This window comes from Phyllopteryx taeniolatus, chromosome 6 (assembly GCF_024500385.1).
Source record: "Phyllopteryx taeniolatus isolate TA_2022b chromosome 6, UOR_Ptae_1.2, whole genome shotgun sequence".
NCBI lineage: Eukaryota > Metazoa > Chordata > Actinopteri > Syngnathiformes > Syngnathidae > Phyllopteryx > Phyllopteryx taeniolatus.
In genome coordinates, this window is record NC_084507.1 from 4,472,977 (window position 1) to 4,491,673 (window position 18,697).

The 18,697-nt window shown below is 40.9% G+C and overlaps 1 protein-coding gene across 27 annotated transcripts in view; it reads right to left on the reverse strand.

Moving 5' to 3' along the window:
• Positions 1 to 18,697, reverse strand: part of rims2a (regulating synaptic membrane exocytosis 2a) — a 173,029-nt gene that overhangs the window by 93,022 nt on the left and 61,310 nt on the right. The window contains exon 1 of one of the 27 annotated variants that reach the window (XM_061776523.1): positions 16,768 to 17,432. The exons of 24 other annotated variants lie outside the window; for them this stretch is intronic. In XM_061776523.1, coding sequence (XP_061632507.1) covers positions 16,768 to 16,889 — 122 coding nt within the window. In that variant the 5' untranslated portion in view covers positions 16,890 to 17,432. Of the gene's footprint in view, positions 1 to 16,767; positions 17,433 to 18,697 lie in introns of those variants that run through there. 2 more of the 27 variants (XM_061776524.1, XM_061776525.1) reach the window with 2 other exon arrangements.

Sequence of the window (18,697 nt, forward strand, 5' to 3'; positions counted from 1 at the left end):
ATGAAGAATACGAAGGCCAGGCTGGAATTTGTCTAAAAGTACAGAGGTTAACCTAAAAGAATTCTGGGATAATGACAAAAAGATTCAACTTTACCAAAGTGAGATAAAAGCAGAAGTTTAAGTAAAAAAAAAAAAATAAAATAAAAAAGTTTATGATCTCAATATACACGCTCATCTGTGAAATTCAGTGGAGGAAATGTCATGGCTTTAAAACAAAACAACAATGAACTCGGAAGTCTACAGAAGAAAAAAAAAGCCAATTTAAAGAAATCGGCAACTTAACTGAATGGGAAATCCTCCATCATTCGGCAAGATAATGACTCAAAACATACAAGCCACAAAGGAGATCCATCCATTCCTTTTCTATACAGCTTATCTTCATTAGGGTCATTGGTGAGATGGAGCCTATCGCAACAGACAGATGGGCAAGATTGGACTCACCTACCAACCACAGGGAACATTCATATAGAGAAACAATCCTTCACATTCACACCCAAGGACCATTTATAACGGGGGTCTCCAAACATTTTCTTCTAGAGTCTGTATATAAAAACAAAGAATGCAAGGGCTACTTCACTTCACTTGACCTTTAATTTTGTTAATACCTCAAAAACAGTTTTGCATTTGCAAATAAATTTGAAAAAATTTTAAAACTGCTTTAAGTCTATTTATCCCAATACTTTTGCTCACAAAAAAATATATATTCTAAATTGTGTAGATGATTCAGATGCAAATACCTGGGAGGAAAAATGAACTGTTCACCTCTTATCCAATATTCATGTTGTAATGTCATACCCAAATGGTTTGAGAAAATGTCTCAGCCATGAAGGCCTTTATCAATTTAGTTGTAGAGATTTGAATATTATCCATAGGTGGGCAGTCTAATTTGACGAAACACAGAGCCACAACCCATCTCCTTGTGCTGTTTTTTTTTTGGGGATAAAAAAAAAAAATGAAATTGGACTGAATGTAGTGAAAATATGAGTAATTGGCAAGCAGTAACACATCCTCCCTTCCATAAGCACACCAACCAGTGTGCCGTGTTTGTTCTTGCTGCTTATACTGTGTATGGTTAATACAGCCTCTGCACTGCACCGCCTGTTAGGTCTCCTTTTTAGGAAAAGGCACGGCTAGCATTCAATGTAGGCCAAGCCCCAACAGACTATGCCATCAAGATTACAGTAGATACAAGTCAGAACTACTACACTGCTGCTTCCTGTTCCCCTCTGCAGAAAAAGGTTAAAAGAGCACACAATGTACTGTATATTTTCTTTATCACACCAAAAAGGCTAGAATGCATGAACAAATTCCTTACTGCTGGAACTTAATGCAACACCTCTAGAAGCACAGAGAGAGACACAAATTATGTGTTTGCTTGATCTTAAAGGTAATACAGATGACTGTCAAAAAGTGGGCTGGGTCTACTCTAAACAGCCTGCGAGTAATCAAAAAACACCTCACCCAGCAAAGATTGGTAATGCGCAATTGAATACATAAAGAGATACATGCAATTGTAAATGATGTGTGACTTGACCTCACTGCAACATGACCACTTGTAAGGCATCCTCATCGACACATCAAAAGAAAACACATTCCTACAAAATGCAGGTATTTGACTTGCATTTTTTGAGATTAGTAATTCAAACAATAGCATCTGAAATGAATTAAGCCATGCCAGTTTCAGTGTCTGGGCATGGTTCGTGCTGGCTCACTGTCATCCAACCATACTTTGTTTAGCCTGGAAAACAAAGCAAGGCCACACACTCACCGCTACTTTTGGTCCCCCTCAACAGCTGCCCAGAAACAACGCAGCCAATTACAGCCAACAGGAGAACCACTGAGGGATTTTAATAAACATCTGAGATGGCTAACAGTTACGTCAAATTCAAGATTGTGACAATACTAAATACCATCAAATATTAACTGCTAAAGAAATAGACTTGGAGGCTGTTGATTAGAAGATGTAAATTTGGATAAAATGGTGTCAAGCTGAAAAAGGGAATATAAGTTGATAGAATAAGATCTGTTTGGAAAATGAAGAGGTAACATCACCATTTTCTCTTGTGATTGCTTTGGGTCTGATGAAAAAAGATGCCTCTGATAATGTGGCGATTCCACTCAATTCTCTCATCTTTTATACCATCATCGGTGTCATATACTGCCCTGCAGTTCCATTATTGGTGCCGGGAGGGCGCTTTGTGTCCTCTCTCACCCCCCCTCCCCTCTCTGTTTTCAGCAGCTGTCTTCAATCAGCCTCATCGCCACTGGTGTATATAAGCCTGCCTGTTCCCAGAAATCCTCGCCAAAGTATTGCAGCCTCTCCTACAGATACCACGGCCCACCTTATGTCAAGTAAGCGATACTGTTCCTCGCTTCCCTCGTTAACTCTTGTGTATCCTCCTTCCCAGTGCTCCCCCGTGTTCCTGACCCACATCATTCCTGCCACCAAGCCAGCTGCCTGTTCTGTCCACTGCCTGCCACCTGTCCACGCCGCCGCCTGCCAACACATCCAGGACCACCTACATAACCTTTCCTCAATAAACTGTCCATCATTATACATCTGCCTCCGCCTGCTCTTGGGTCCAGCTACTCCCCACACGTGACAATAGGGTTTGCCTTTATTTAACAATGTAAAGCAATAAAGAACATAACATTATCTGTGCACGTTTCTTAGTTCAAGTATGTAAATGGAATTTCCTACAATATTTTGGTGTTCTTTATTTGTAATGTAATAATAGCATGTGACGTGACTCACAGCATGTCAGCAACAAAACCAAGTGCCTGTGTAATGTGTGTAGTAGTAATCCTGAAATTACTTTTTTTTTTTCATATTAATACAAACTAATTGCATTATTGTGTGAGAGCGCTCTGACAGACCAGTTGTTTATTCTAAATTATGTAAATATTTCATTATATAATTGTATAAACAACTGACTTGAAATGAGACAACATATCCCCACCAAAATCTGTGCAGTACTTATTACTACATGAAAGTGTACACGATGGAAATTTTAAATGTGCTATACAGTACATTTCTAAAGAATTATGGTCCGACAACAGCAAAGTATGAAAAGTTCAAACAAATAACCGTTGGTATGATGACTGCCCCAAATGTTGACTTTGTTGTCATAACACACTTCTATCCCATGCAGGATAAAATCAGTCACTTAATCAGTCCATTAGTTACTCTCAAATTTATCGGTTGCAGTCACTTGAAGTAAGTGACCAGTTGACTGTATTTCCAACTCGGCAATGTATACCAGCAGATTGCATAGATGGCATATATTTTCATTTGCATAGATTTGCATTAGCCTCTCATTACCCACTCAAAGCCACCATTTTTACACAACTTTTTTTTTTTTTTATCTGAAATTCCACAATTTACCTAGAGACCCTGTTTTCATGCCTGCTTCTTTGTCGACTGCATAGTACTTGCCATGTGTTTTCCTTTTGGTGTTACTGAGTTACCCTGAATAGTCAAATATTTTATGTAGAAGTTTTGTTTTTGTCACTTCCTTGCAATAGAATTCAACTTCCGTCCTTTCTCTCCCTCACACAGAAACACACACAGGCACGCACCAACTCTTTTGGATTTGCTAAGTATGCAGTTTTCATAACAATGAGCGTGCTGCATTAGAAATCAGAGGCAGTGACGCTGTCGGGCTCTCTGGTGATACAAGTGGGGAGGTAATGAAAAAGCTGAGGGGTGAGTCAGAGGAGGCTTTAATCATTCTTGCCGACCAAAATAACATCTCTCGGGTTGAACCTAGCGGCTGGGGTGGGCTGGACTCCTCACACCAATCCGTAAGCAAGGACTAAGCAAGGTGGCTGTGAATGCAGGAGCGGACAAGCTACAGGAAGTGAGATCCTGTCAGCGGTAGGTAGGGAGATGGAGGTGTTGTCAAGGTGAGCAGCGCTCCATTGTTTGTACAATCATTGCTGACAAATGATGATGTGGTTCAGGTTAAACAGCTCTTCATGTGGGGTTGAAGGTTGTGGGGAGCAGCTGTCTCATATAACACCTCACCTTGTCTGCCTCCAAAGAAAGAATGAACCCATCGTCTGGGCTTACCAATGCCAGTCTCATATTTTTACACTGAACCTTCCCACTCACTTAACATTCTGAAGACATTCTTGACATTCTCACCTAATCCTGCTAATGCTCAGAACATTTATCTTTCAGGCAAAGAAAGCTATCATCGAAAAGTGCATGAGACGACAGCCAACTATTAATGGACAGTACATCCTATGGCTGGGAACTAAAGCCATGGGAATCTTTCACAAACAATTCCTGACATTTTAGTTTCAAAACTACTGTAGATTCTGAAAGAGATATTTAAACAAATTGGTAATGAATACATGTTGATTGGTTGACTGCATAACACTAAAAAATGTAGTCAAGTTCGGGTACTGTTACTTTAGAAAAACATGACGCAAGAAAAGTAAAAAGTACTCCTCCAAAAAATTACTCAAGTAATAAGTAATTTATGAGTAATTTTTTTTTAAATCAGTGCAGGAAAGTCAAAAAGAAAAAATATAAAATGGAAATTTGAAACGGTATATTGCCAAACAATATCACTTTAACTAAATAAATAAATTCAGCCACAAGAAATGGTCTTAAATACATTTTCTTTGTGTGCGCTCGTGAAACATCAACTCTTCGCGGAAGTCTTTTAGCTCCTCAACAGTGATGTCTAAAAATGGCTGTGTAGCAGCTGGATCGTACTCAGAGTAGGACTAATGAATTAAATAGTATAGTCCTGTTGCTTTTGTTATTCTTTGATTATTTTAGTTTAAACACTGTATACAGACAGTAATTCATTAAGCCTGTTTTATTTTGGGCATTTTATACCAAAATGTATTAATTATTTAAACACATGGTGACTAGGCAATAAAAGTCTAAGAATTAGGATGTAATGTTAATGTTAAATTCATTTTGTCCACATCAGGAAAATTAAGAACAAAAGGTTATATATATGTTTGTATTGTTAACAGCATGATAATAATCATGGAATAACTGATCCAACTTTCATTAACACCGGTAATCATTTGACTGTGCAGAACAAAATAACACAGATGACGTTTATAGCTTAATTGTCTACATGGGCAGAAAGTTAGAACTACATTAATTTTACATCTCTGTGTGCAGCCATGTAAACGAAATGCTCTGTTCTGCTTTGCCGAACACATCAAATGTAGAGAGGGAGTTGGCGGATACTGTCACTGAAAGATGAATATGTAAATTCCTAGATTTAGCTTAATGTTGGAGTAACTGCAGGTGCAATAACAGTTATTACAGTATATTTCTATTGGTAGTTAAACTTGAAAGTGAGTAGGTTTTATGTATTCTTGCAAACACAAAAAAAACTGCGCGCCAGGGTTAGAAAGGTTAGAAAGGTAAGTTTGGAGACCAGTGCAGCCCAGTGGGTAAGAGAGTGGGCGGGATGCACCACTGTGGGAGTGTTTATAGGCGACTTCATTCGCCATCAATCAAAGTAGCTCCTCTCATTCCCTTGAAATGTGACGCAATGACAGTCTCGACGGAGACATCTCTGTGCAGAAGAGGACGATGCGTAATCGCAGCGATACTTGCGCGAGTGGAGCATTGTCACTGCTCTTGGACGGCGTGGCAACAGACAATGTGAGCAGGTACCCTTATTTAAATACAGAATGAGCTGGTGATATCAGCTGGCAACTTCAATATGTCTGCGGATCTCAGTATCTGTCTGCCTGTGCCCAAATTCACCAAAATCGCATTTGACCAGCAGTCCAGTTAGACTGCCTGGTCTGAGCAGCCATAAATATATATTGACTTTCTGCCACCAAATTGTCACTCCATCAGGCACATGTCCAGAACGCCCAGCTCGGGTCAGAGTGGTCTGCCAAACTGGCAAACACACACAGCAAGCCTTGTGCTTGCACGAAAATCAGGATCTGCTGGCATTTGCGCCCTGCCACCGATGTGCTGTGTATGAAAATAAGTCTGAAATCATTCATAAAAATCTTCTTATCATAATTACTGATAATGTCACAAACACTAGACGGCCATCATATTAGAAATATGATTCTGAGAAATAATATCGTTCTCAAAATGTGCAGCAGAAAAAAACCTATTGTCACTCAGATGCAAAGATACAATTTTGTTCTTTTGTTCATCATCAAAAAATCCACACTAACCTCCACTCGTCATGTCATGATAAAGCTATGTGTGATCAGCATAGGGACCTTTTCGTCTGTGCTCAGCGGCACTGACAAGTTAACGTCTCAATCGAGCGGCACACAACCAGACATTTGGAGCGTAAAACTCAGACTATAGGTCTCCATGGGTTAATTGTAATTGTATAGGACAGCATGTGTGACAAAGAAAAGACACTGGGGGATAATTCATCGACAATAGTGGTTATCTTCGACAATAGTGGTTATCTTCAAGCATCAAGAAAAACTCCTCATCTGTGTAGCAAGTAGATCGGTAATTAAACGATTCGATCGGTGATGATCCTTCAGTTTCATATATACAAATGTGAGCAAATATAATGAAGCAGACGATGGAGATGGGATGAATGCAAGATTATTGATAGTCTTGTTACAAGATTGTGAAATGTCAATAAATTGAAGAAAACACCACCGGTGGACAAAAGGAAATTGTGCAACTGAGCTTCTTCTCCTTTGGGAGGCGGGGAGATCAACTACTATCCTAAAACCTAATGAACTAGTAAATACTGGCGATTAAATGAATATTACATGGTGCTTCATTAATGCTAGCCAGCAGACAGTCAAAAATAATGAAGGCATAAGAAGTGGATGCAGAAGGAGGTTACTGCAGCTTCTTCTTCTCTGTTTACTCAGCATCTGCATGCCAGAGTAGGAATCTTTTGATCAATCCTTGGCTGAGTTCTCTTCTCCGCTGTATGGCAGAAGAGGCCCAGTGAGACCACCGAGTATCACGAGGGCCGACTCATTTGCAACCCAAATGAACGGAGCTAATTGTACACGTTCAGGCAGACAGGGGAACCGCACACGGTGCAGTGTTTGCAAAATATGCAGATAATTAATCTCACTGAGTTTGCGGAATACCATTAGTGCGCCAAAAGAGGATTTGAGAACAAGCTAGGGATGAGATGGATGACGACAGCAATGGGCTGGATAGACGCAGATGTTAGATTAAGCTTTTTCATGATTCTGTTGTCACACGGCTTCTTAAAGTGTATTTTTGGTAATTTAATAAATTGGAGCATGAAATTGGTTTGCATTTTCTCCACGGCGACAGGATTACGTGAAAAGCAGCCTCCTAGCTATTTGTGAAACAATGCAGAGAGATAATCATAATAATGTAATGATATAAGGTACGTATATATAATTATATCAGGTCCATTTTGTATTCCTTATGAGAGGACAGAATTAGGAGCAGGATTTCTCATTTACTAAACAATAACTACAGCATACCGTATGCTAGACACTTTACATTGACCAACTCCAACATTATGACGACTTGCACAATCAAATGACATTCAATTTATTTAGATACAGTATATAACATCATTCAACTATCTTTTTAACTAAATTATTCCACGACATTCACATTATAAAAGGTATTTGTACCCTTTTAATGGAGGCTTTCTGACACATTCTTAAAGGGAAGATGAGAAGGATTGGCTGAAGTATACATATATTTGAAATATGCAGAATTTTGATATGTAAATTACCATAGTCATCAGCCAGAATTACACTGAATTAGTCAAATGTTTGTCGGATTTTCGCTTTCAAATGTGCCGCCCTAAACGATGACGTTGACATGTGACGTCATCAGATGACAGGAAGTTGCATTGTTTACTAGCTCATCCCGTAGTAGTTCCGCAAAGCGAGTAGTTATATTCCAGTCGAGTTAAGATGCCGAAACGTTGCGTGGCTGCAGGATGTTCCAACGAGACTGGAGAGAGCGTTAGCCTGTTTAAACTCCCAAAGGACCCCCAACTTAAGCAGGAATGGACAAGACAAGTCGAGAGAACGCCCACAGCCTACCAGGTGCTGTGCAGTGCACATTTCACTCAGGACTGCTTCAAAACAGTACCTGCACTCCAAGAATCCCTTGGCTTTAGCGTACAGCACAAGAGGAAGCTAAAAAAAAAGAATGAAAAAATTTGATCATGTACATCAGTTATACAGTACATGATTAAAATGTGGTAAACCTTTTTTCTTCAGTGTGACAGATAAAGAAAGATCTGTGCTCAAATGTAGGGAGTAAAAGAAAAAAGTTTAAAAAAAATAAAATAATATATTATATTCACTGGAATTTGTTATGTCTGATTCTGATAAAGTAATTACAAACATTTTGGACATATTTAAAATGTATTACTTTGAACAAAAGCAGTATTGATGTGATGGGAAAAAGGATCCAACACACACTTTGCCACGCTTGACTGCCGTACATGTCAACAGAAAATAATCCAATCGTGTGCAACTCAGCACAAAAACAGTTCCACTAGTCAATAGGCAATAGCCGGATGTGATGTCGGCTCCATGATGGGAGGGTGCATTCCTCCGTAGGCGTTGGAAATGAACGCCTGACTATGCTCCTATCGCTTGTATTAAACAGGATGTACTGCGCATGTCCAACTTCGACTGAGAGTTCATGTGTGCGCACATGATTGTGCCTCAAACCCGAAGCATGTTACAAAAAGACAAGATAAGCGAACATTTTTACTCACTGTATACTAGTATTTATCCTTTTCATCTGAAATATGATCTACAATAAATATACTTTGAAATATTTTTGTTTCATTTTCATTATCTAATTTTTGTTTTTATTCAAGGTGACTAAGCTAAGCCGTGGGGTCGCGCCTTAGCGCCCTCTATTGACCAGACGCCAATGGTGATAATACTCACTTTTGATCAAAAAATGGACATTGGTAGTGTAAATGGTACATGTTACTCCCTTTTTGACGTTCAAGTTACTGTGTTTGGTTCTTGGCCAATACCCAAACACCCAGCCATCGGAGATCGACAGCGCGGGTCCCAAGCCCAGAAATCGGGAGGACGACATCTAAAAGGGCATCCGTCCTGCATAAAAACCGAGCCATTCAATTGATGCAATGTAGACAACCTCTGAAGGGAGAACTGAAAGAGAAGAAGGAGTAATCTAACAATATCTTTAGCATTGTTGCTGCAGTTCACAGTGGTAGAGAACTGCAATGCATACCGAAAGCTGTTCTGATATTGTGCAATGTCATTAAACTACATGACACTTACCGTACTAATTAATTGAGCATTGTTATTTTGTATGTGTATAATCCACCTGATTTCGTAAAGTAAACATGTAATCCCCTGCTCCATGGAGTCACCAATAGTGTCACATTTTGTGTATGCTACATGGGTCTCTAAGAAAACTCCCAAAATCAATAAAAAAAAAATAATGACGTTGTTATGTAATATATTTTAAGGTTAATAAGCAACATAGAGCAACGCCACAAGAGGATTTGTGAAATAACCTTTGAAGTTACCCTTCCACAAAGGCCCTATGCTGACAGCAGGCAATAAGAGCATCCATCCATCCATTTTCTGCACCGCTTATGCTCACTAGGGTCACGGGCGTGCTGGAGCCTATCCAAGCTATCTTCGGGCGTACACCCTGAACTGATTGCCAGCCAATCGCAGGGCGCATATAAACAAACAACCATTCGCACTCACATTCACACCTACGGGCAATTTAGAGTCTTCAATCAACTTACCACGCATGTTTTTGGGATGTGGGAGGAAACCGGAGTACCCAGAGAAACCCCACGCAAGCACAGGGAGGCCATGCAAACTCCACACAGGCGAGGCCGGGACCTGAAAGCCGGTCCTCAGAACTGTTAGGCAAATGTGCTAACCAGTCGGCCACTGTGCCGCCGCAATAACAGCAAAGTCAGGCAAATTTAGGCCCTCTTCAAACTACGAAATACTTCCTGACATTGACAAATAATATCACACATTGGGGCATATGGTTGAAGGAAAAGCACCATCCACGCAGTTAATCTTCTCCCTTCTGGCTATCAAAAAACAAATGACATCAGACATCTGTGTGAGCAGAAAAAAAAAGATGTATTTTCAGAAAGCAATAGAGCTCATAGGGATTGGACTGCAGATGCATGGCAAACCACTAGTGCTACCCTAAACACAAATGGAGGAACACACATTTATGTCACACGTGTGTCCTCTCTTTAGTCCAGACAAGAGGAGGGTTGTTTAGGACCTGGGGAAAACCTGTGATGGCAGTACCCTCTATGGTGAAATTGAAATGGTGTTTTACGTTGTGAACTCTACAGCTACTGTCACTCAACCGTGAATATTTATGGTCAAGGGTCACACACACACAAATGCACCCACATGTGCCTTTTCAACCTTTGATGTAATCAGTTTGGCACCATGGGCATGGAAAGGATCCAGATGTCACAGCTCTATAAGGGCCAACATTTCTGTTGAAATGTATCTATTGTATTTGTTGCTGCCTTTAGGTGCTTACACATCTTGTTTCACTGCTGTACTGAGGCAACCTGCAACCACAATTGCCAAAGATAATTTTGCCTACCTCGCAGGGCAACATGATTAGAATCCAGGAAAGCAAACCAGGGATTGAGGGCATCAGCAGGATGCTTATCTTACTACAAGAATATGGTCTACTTTGAGCTACCAAACATCTATCTTCTTTCAGATCTTCAATAGATCTCTGGAACTGTGCGAAGTACCATCCTGTTTCAAACGCTCCACCATCATTTCAGTCCCCAAGAAACCTACAATCTCGGGTCTAAATGACTACAGACCTATCGCCTTGACATCTGTGGTCATTAAGTCCTTTGAAGGTCTTGTGCTGGACCACCTCAAGAGCGTTCAGACATTCCAACAGCTTCTTCCCTCTTGACATCAACTTCTTAAACAGCTAACCTACAATTTCATTGCAACATGCTGCCATTTTCTTTGAGTTTGTTGTCACATTTGGCACATTTTGAGTTTGTTGTCACATTTCTGTCGACAAGTAATTATACATTACTCGTCCACTCACTGTAGTCGCCACGCCACGCTGCACTATTTGCATATCTGTTGTTGACCAATACTGGCCGCTCATGTCAGAGTAGCATCTGCACCACTTGCACACTGACTGAGGAGTATCTGCAACATTTGCACAATCAACATTGTCCCAGATTATCGCGCTACTAGTCACCTTAAACTGCATACACTCCTTGAAGTCTCGGCGCCCTTTGCACAATGGTCATTGCACCGGACTATTGCTATATTAGTCATTCGAACTGCTCTAAGTGCTTTAGGACTCTGCTTCTTTTTGCACAATTGTCAAAACAAAACAAAATAATAAATTCAATCCAATTTGTACCGACATTACCAGATAACTAGCAATACTTTATTGCTCAGTGTCTGTTCTTCTCAATGTCTTTATGTCTCAAAAGTGTTCTCTGTCAATTGATTGTCTGTTGTCATACTGGAGCGGCTCCAACTATCGGAGACAAATTCCTTGTGTGTTTTTTGAACATACTTGGCAAAATAAAGATGATTCTGATTCTCTCTAACTGTTTCTTCCTCACTCTTTCGTTTTGTGTCTGATTGTGAAATATGATTTTGTGAAAGCTGAAGAGCTGGGTGGACTCAAACATTTTGATTCACTATCTACACTTTAACTCATCCACTTTCTTCTGCACTGCAACCTTTTTTATTTTAGCTTTCTTCTTTATTGCGATCTTTAGCACTTTCTTTTTCCCTCTCCAGTGTGCAATCATCAAAACTCCTCTCGTAGATGCCCAGGCAATAAACCGGGGCCTCCCTTATTCCCGCATACATCTCCCGTGGCGAGGACAAAGCCAATAAAAGGCTGGTTTAATTACAGCAGCTGAGTGCTGCCAACACCCAGGTACAACACCACGGGGTTGAGGGGCGCAGACATGGGCTGAATGTGGCGGAGTGTAACTGGATGGAAAGTCGTATCTAACAGAGAATAACGTACCTGTTGTCACTGTTGGTGTCAACAGAATCTAAATCTGTACCAGACACGTTCAGGAAACTGATCATAACTGAAGAAGCCGTTTGGATAAAAGGTAAAACGAATAAGTAAAATCGCTTTTATTCAACTTTTGCAACATGTCGTGGATGATTGAGGATCGATACACTCTGTTGGACGCATGAACTGTGTTGTAAATGCACACTTTATTGAGTGAGCATAAAAGTTATAAAAGCATGTGTTCCACCATTGGTACATGCCGAGACTGCAGATCTATGGTTTTCAGCATTCATAAGGAAACAATACACAATCTTTGCATTTTCAAGCTCCAACATCCAAAATACACACTTGTGGTACAGCCTTGAGATACTAGGTGAATTTCTTCCTTGACTATGCTGATAAGTCAAAACACCCATATCTCAATTATTGTCCTCAGTTCAGAATCAGAATCAGAATCATCTTTATTTGCCAAGTATGTCCAAAACACACAAGAAATTTGTCTCCGGTAGTTGGAGCCGCTCTAGTACAACAGACAGTCAATTTACAGAACACTTTGGAGACATAAAGACATTGACAAAAAAAAAATGTGCAAAAAGATGCAGAGTCCTCTAGCACTTAGAGCAGTTTGAATGACTAATATTGCAATAGCGTTTGTTGAATGTTGTTAAAAGAAAAGATGATGTAACACAATGGTAAACATGACCCTGTCTCAGCTTTTTCGGGAACGTGTTGCAGCCATAAAATTCCAAGTTCATGATTATTTGCTAAAAACAATCAAGTTTGTCAGTTTGAACATGAAATATCTCGTCTTTGTAGTGAATTCAATTGAATATTGGTTGAACATGATTTGCAAATCATTGTTTTCTGTTTTTATTTATGTTTAACACAACGTCCCAACTTCATTGGAATTGGGGTTGTAAATAATTTTTAGTTTTATTCAAAAGGGAACACCTGGTGAAATTAGGCAAAACTGCGGTATACTTATAAGACTACTTACGACATAATTGTAGTTGTTCTTGAATCACATGTCTTGTCATAAGGAAGTTATCCAATCCTTGGATATAGTGTATGTTCCCCCCACAAAAAAACAAATGTACATTATTGTTGTTATTTCCTTCAAACACCTATCTTTGCAATCAGTCCCAAACACAAGGAAATAAAAGCCAGAACAAATAATCACCAGTTAAAGTAGTCCTATTAGCCTATCACCACTGCAACGCTATTGTTGTCAAGAAGAGATGAAGTAGGGCTGAGGAAAATAGAAAAGTTGTCTTTTCCTCATGTCCTTAACTGTACATGTTGTAGTGCTCATAAAAGGTCAGAAGGCAGTGCACAGTTGCAAATATGCTTTCACTATGGAAGACAATATGATACTGGGAGCTGGAGTAAACAGCTGAGAGTAGGAGGATGAGTTATAAAAGCATACCCAAGATCACCGAGCTGGGTTTGAAGTGAAAAAAAGAGCAGCACTACAGATTTATTTGGTACGATTTGAAACACAGTAATGCATCCATTCCAGTGCACCTCAGATGTCACCATTTAAAGGTAACGGCACTAATCACTATACTTACAATACAAAATCATCTATGAAAAGAATAAAACCATGTGCATGTAAAGATAGAAAGTCACTTCAGTGAAGACGGAAAAAGTTGAAGTTGTGTTGTGTGTGTGTGTGTGTGCGTGTGTATGTGTGTGTGTTAAATGTAGGGAGCACTCAATTCAGAATAATTGAGGCCTTCTAAGAACAGATCCCCACACCCCATTAGGACCTCGGCTGACACGAACATACATAATACATGGGAGCTGGACCTAAAAGCATGCAGCCCATTAGCAGGCATGGTATGGGCAAGCGAGTCACAAAAAAGAGAAAGAAAAGGAGACCTCGGACACAAACAGCCAAGCTGTGCAGCAAGTTATGTTGTTGTATGGTAATCACAGTCAAAATAATTCAGCGGGTATAAACAATTTGCTGGCTTCAGGGTCATTGAGTACACATTTTCGCCGGTTGTGAGTTGAAGCAGTACACCGACTGTGGTGCCCGTGAAACAGGGGCGTCGCTAGGTTTTGACGCTAGGGGTTGCTTAGCCCCCCAAAAAAATTGTCGACAGGATGTTGATGGAAAAATATAGTGCCCCAAATTGTAATTGGCGACAGGTGGGGGGTGTGTGTGTGGATTGGGGGGGGTGATGGAAATAGATTTTTTCCCAAAATGTAATTGTCTCGTCAATTTGCGTGTATTTAGTTCCCTGGTTGCTTTCAGACTTTGTCAGTTCATTGTCACTGTCTGTGTCACCTATCGATGCATGATCATAACAGTAAAGGTGATTCTTCTTCTTCAAGTTTCATTAGTCATGTCTGGTTTCCAGTTTTAGGTTTATTCAAGTGTTTCTTTGATTATCAGTTTTGGGACTTTGTTTAGTTAGCTTTTTCTGTGGCCCTTGTTTGCCTTTGATTTGGAATTAAATATAATTTTTGAGACTTCTGCCTTGCCTCCCTGCTCCCCTACACTTGGGTCCTCCATGTTTTGGCCTTGCCTTCAAAAAAAAAAAAAAAAAAAAAAACACCCACGTGACAGATTAGCAGTGTTGGGAATATTACTTTTGGGAATGTAGTTGGTTACAATTACAAGTTGAAAATGTAAAAGTAGCGTAACTATTTCAATTACTTTCTCAAAGTAACATAACTTATTACATCTGATTACATTTTGAATGAATGCATCAACAGGACAATTGAATGTTTCCTCTAAAAAAAAAAGTGTATTAAAACCATTCATCATTATTTTGGAATTAACCCTATATTTATTTACTCAAATATAACAAATAACACATACCGATAACAAAACATGATGAAATGTAAATAGATGCCATGTTGACCTCAAGACAAATGTGCACAATTTAGACAAAATTGCTTCACATGACAACCCAGATTCGTGAATGTTTCATAATATTGTCCAAAATTATAAAGATGAGACTGTTCAAAAGTCAATGCTCTTTTATGTCCAAAACTGTCTAAGTTTAACCTTTTCAAAATCTCCGACAAACTAATAGATTGCACCACATGGCAGCGCTTCAAGGTCATCCATCCATCCATCCATCCATTTTCTGTACCACTTTGGAAAAATATGTCATGTTTGACACTATACAAAATAGCACATGACCAGCGAGAGCCAATCACAAGCGTGGGCTCTAGAAGGAGGAAGTGATGTTGAAAAAAACCCAAAAGCTTTTGCAGCTATTTTTCAAATGTGACTAAAATTATACTCATGGACATTTCCAAAAGCCACTGTAATTATGAATGAAATATTTTCTCCCAGTAATGGAATGGTTTACATTTACATACATTTTGTGATTAAAGTACGTAATTTCGTTACATGTAATTAGTTACTCCCCAACACCGGTGATTAGATACATGGAAAGGACACATTTTGTGAAAATGCAGGAAATGACTGTCCATTGCAACTGGGTCCTTTTTCCTCAACTGCAAGCAAGTGTTAAATCTTGGGCAGTTGATTGAGATTGGAGTGTGAAAACGTGATGATTGATTGAAGAAAGAAAATGACTTTAATCTGTTAGACGAGATGATTACTGCTGCTCTTTGTTTCCGAGCAAAGATTGCCCGTTCAACTCTTCCATTTGTTGAGTGTTATGGCCATGTCGTGCGGCAGAGACTCTAAGCAATCCTGTATATGACTGTATTACTAATTTTAGGGTCGGGGCAGGACCACAATGCGGGGATAAAGAATAAGATGAGGGAAAATAGTGTTCTTGGAACTCTGAGCCCCTTCCACAGCCTGTATAAAGTGTCTGTGATGGCAGTCTTGCCAGAATGACCAGCGGCCTCACTGTGAGTGAAACAAGCATTTAGCAGGCTAATCATAACATGCTCCAGTGCATTGAAGCCAGATCCAGCTTCTCTTGACACACCACACAAGCAGCCTTCTCTCTAGCTATCATTGGACATGTTCAGGCGCTTAAATGTCTGTCAATTCCCACCAGAGCCATAGCAACTTGTTTAAAAGCCATCGAGTTGAATCCGGATGAAGAATATGCAGTGAAGGAAACAAAATCCAAACAATCGAGGTGCCGGTATGATTTTCCAGGTATTACTATGCGTAGCAGTAGACTGTTTTTATTATTTTCCAATAAACACATTCATGTGGTTTCAGCTATCAAGGTATTTAATAGTGAATGCATTTTTTATTTATTTTTTATTTAGTGGACTTGTGCGGGAGGCTTGTCAGTGTGCTCCTGTGACATACTGGAACGAGAGCACAATGTCATGCGGGAGGATGTGACTGTTTGGCTCTGCAGTGTATACTTCTTTCCTGGGTCGAACTACACCGGTCCTCGACTCCCTCATGTTCTCCTCTCAGCGAGCACAGCACAGCGGCTGCGAGGCGCGCACACACGCTGCAGCAGCGGTGCGCTGGAGCATGCACGCACCCGCAGGCACGAGCGCAATACGTCGCACCTCGTCGTGATGCACAACCCGCAAGCTGGTTACCATTTGAACCTGGAGGTGGTGATACACGCGCGCGCGCGGTCACGCACACGCTTCCAAGCACCGTGCGCACGTGCACACCCACAAGTATAGCGCACGGGAGCAGCGTGGCTGATATTAGCTGGCAGGAAAGAGCTGCAGCGGCGGCGGCGAGCTCATTTCTCTGCCGGCGGCGGGTGCTGATCAATAAACGCAATAATCCTCCCACCACCAACACCGGCTCGCCTCAGTAACGGGGAAGCCCTTCCTCGTAAATTAGGGCACGTCTTTGCTCAGGAAGCACTCACCCTATGTTGCTCAGCGCCTGCTCCAGCAGCTCGGTCTGCAAGATGTTCTGAGGCGCCGAGAAAGCCCCATTGAAATGGGATAGAACCGAGCTACAGAACTGACGCAACGTCTCAAACTGCATTTTCGCCTTCCTGCCTTCTTTCTTTTGTGTTCGACAGCAGCTCGCCTCTTTGCAGGGTTGTTGTTTTTGTTTTTTTGGTTGGTTTTTTTTTCACCCACAATACATCCCAAAGCCTCCGTCTGCCCCGCTTCACATTCTCCTCGGTTTGTGTTGATGATAATCTTCCGGGGCGCACTGAACGCGACGACACCGATCAAGTTCCATATTTCTCCACGAGCAGCTCCTCGCCGAACGTGTCTTTAGACGAGACGCATTCGGGTGGCATCCTTCGGTCATACTGTCATTCTTGGGACTTGCAGTCAGAGCGCGGCGCGGGTACGCGAAAGGCGTCCACCCGTGCACCAGCTGCCTCACCAACTCATATTTTTGCCGAGGAACGCCGTCTCGCTCGCACACGCACGCACGCACGCACGCACGGACGCTGCTGCACTGGGATGCAACCCACTCTATGTCATCCTGCGCGCTCCAGCAGCAGATACATCGCAAAACAGACCAGAGTCTGCATGGGGCCACACCACCAGCCCATCATTACAATGCAGTGGCGTCCTGACAGCAACGCCTCACAAGTGGGAATGTGTGTTTTCGCGACACGAACGGACACGCGCGCGCGCGGTGGGTGGAGGGTGGGAGGCTCTGGAGATGAGGGACACTATCCCTTCCGAAAAAAAAAAAAAAAAAAAAAAGATTTCAATGAACTTGAAATTGGTCTGCCATAACGTACGTGGATTGGGTCAACATAATTCATTATGGTTAATTTCACTTAATTACTAGGATTGGGTCCAACTTAACTTACTTGGGTTGAATACAATTAATTTATTCAGGGTAGTACAGCTTGCTTATATAGGTTTGGTCAATTAAAGTTGAACTAAACTCATTGTCGTGGTTTGTTTCTAAATACATTAAAGATGTTTCAAGGTAAATGCTGAAAACGTGCAAAGACTGACAAAAATCTTGTTCTGAATTGTTGAGATAGAGCTTCTTTCTATTTAATTTTATTTTTATTTTATTTGTTTAAATCTTCTCAGTTTGCCTGATTTTTTGGGAGAGGCGGTGTATACTTTCTGGCATGAGGCCCTCCCCCACTATATAAACTCCGAGCCCCTTACTCAATGCAGTGGCCATTCGGCGGAATTCCCGCTTCCTCATTCATTATAACCTGACCCATTACTACCAGTTTAGCATGCAATTGGCCATCCCCGTGGCCCCTTTCCAGCCCGACAGTGGTAAGCGTAGCCGCCGGAGGTCTGACGCAACAGCGTAAGGGCAGTCAGCCTCACAATTGCTGGCCACACGTCGTGGGGCGAGGAGGAGGAGGAGGAGGGAAAAAAGTAATCCAAGGTATAGCGTGTCGCGCTATATGGCCACTTATGTTCCACACTTCAGTGGCCACAGAACCGCGTTGTCCCGCTGAATTTCCAAGGAGTGAAAGTTGTCCCGGCGGCACGGCTGCTTCTCTGCGGCCTTTGAGAGGGTGTGTAATGTCCATCAATGGGAATTCTACTCCCTGCCAGTGTTGCCACAGTTAACATGAAAAAGTAAATTGGTTACTTTACTGATGACTTGATTTTAAAAGTAACAAAGTTAGATTACAAGTAACTTCATGAGTAACATTCAGCAGATGCCGACAACTCCGCCTCAAATTATTATGGTTTTGCCAATACTTTATTGGAAGTGCATTTTCAACAATAATGTTTAATAAAGTTATTTTTTTTAAATATATATATATATATATATATATATATATATATATATATATATATATATATATATATATATATATATATATAACCTTTTTTTAAATTTTCCTG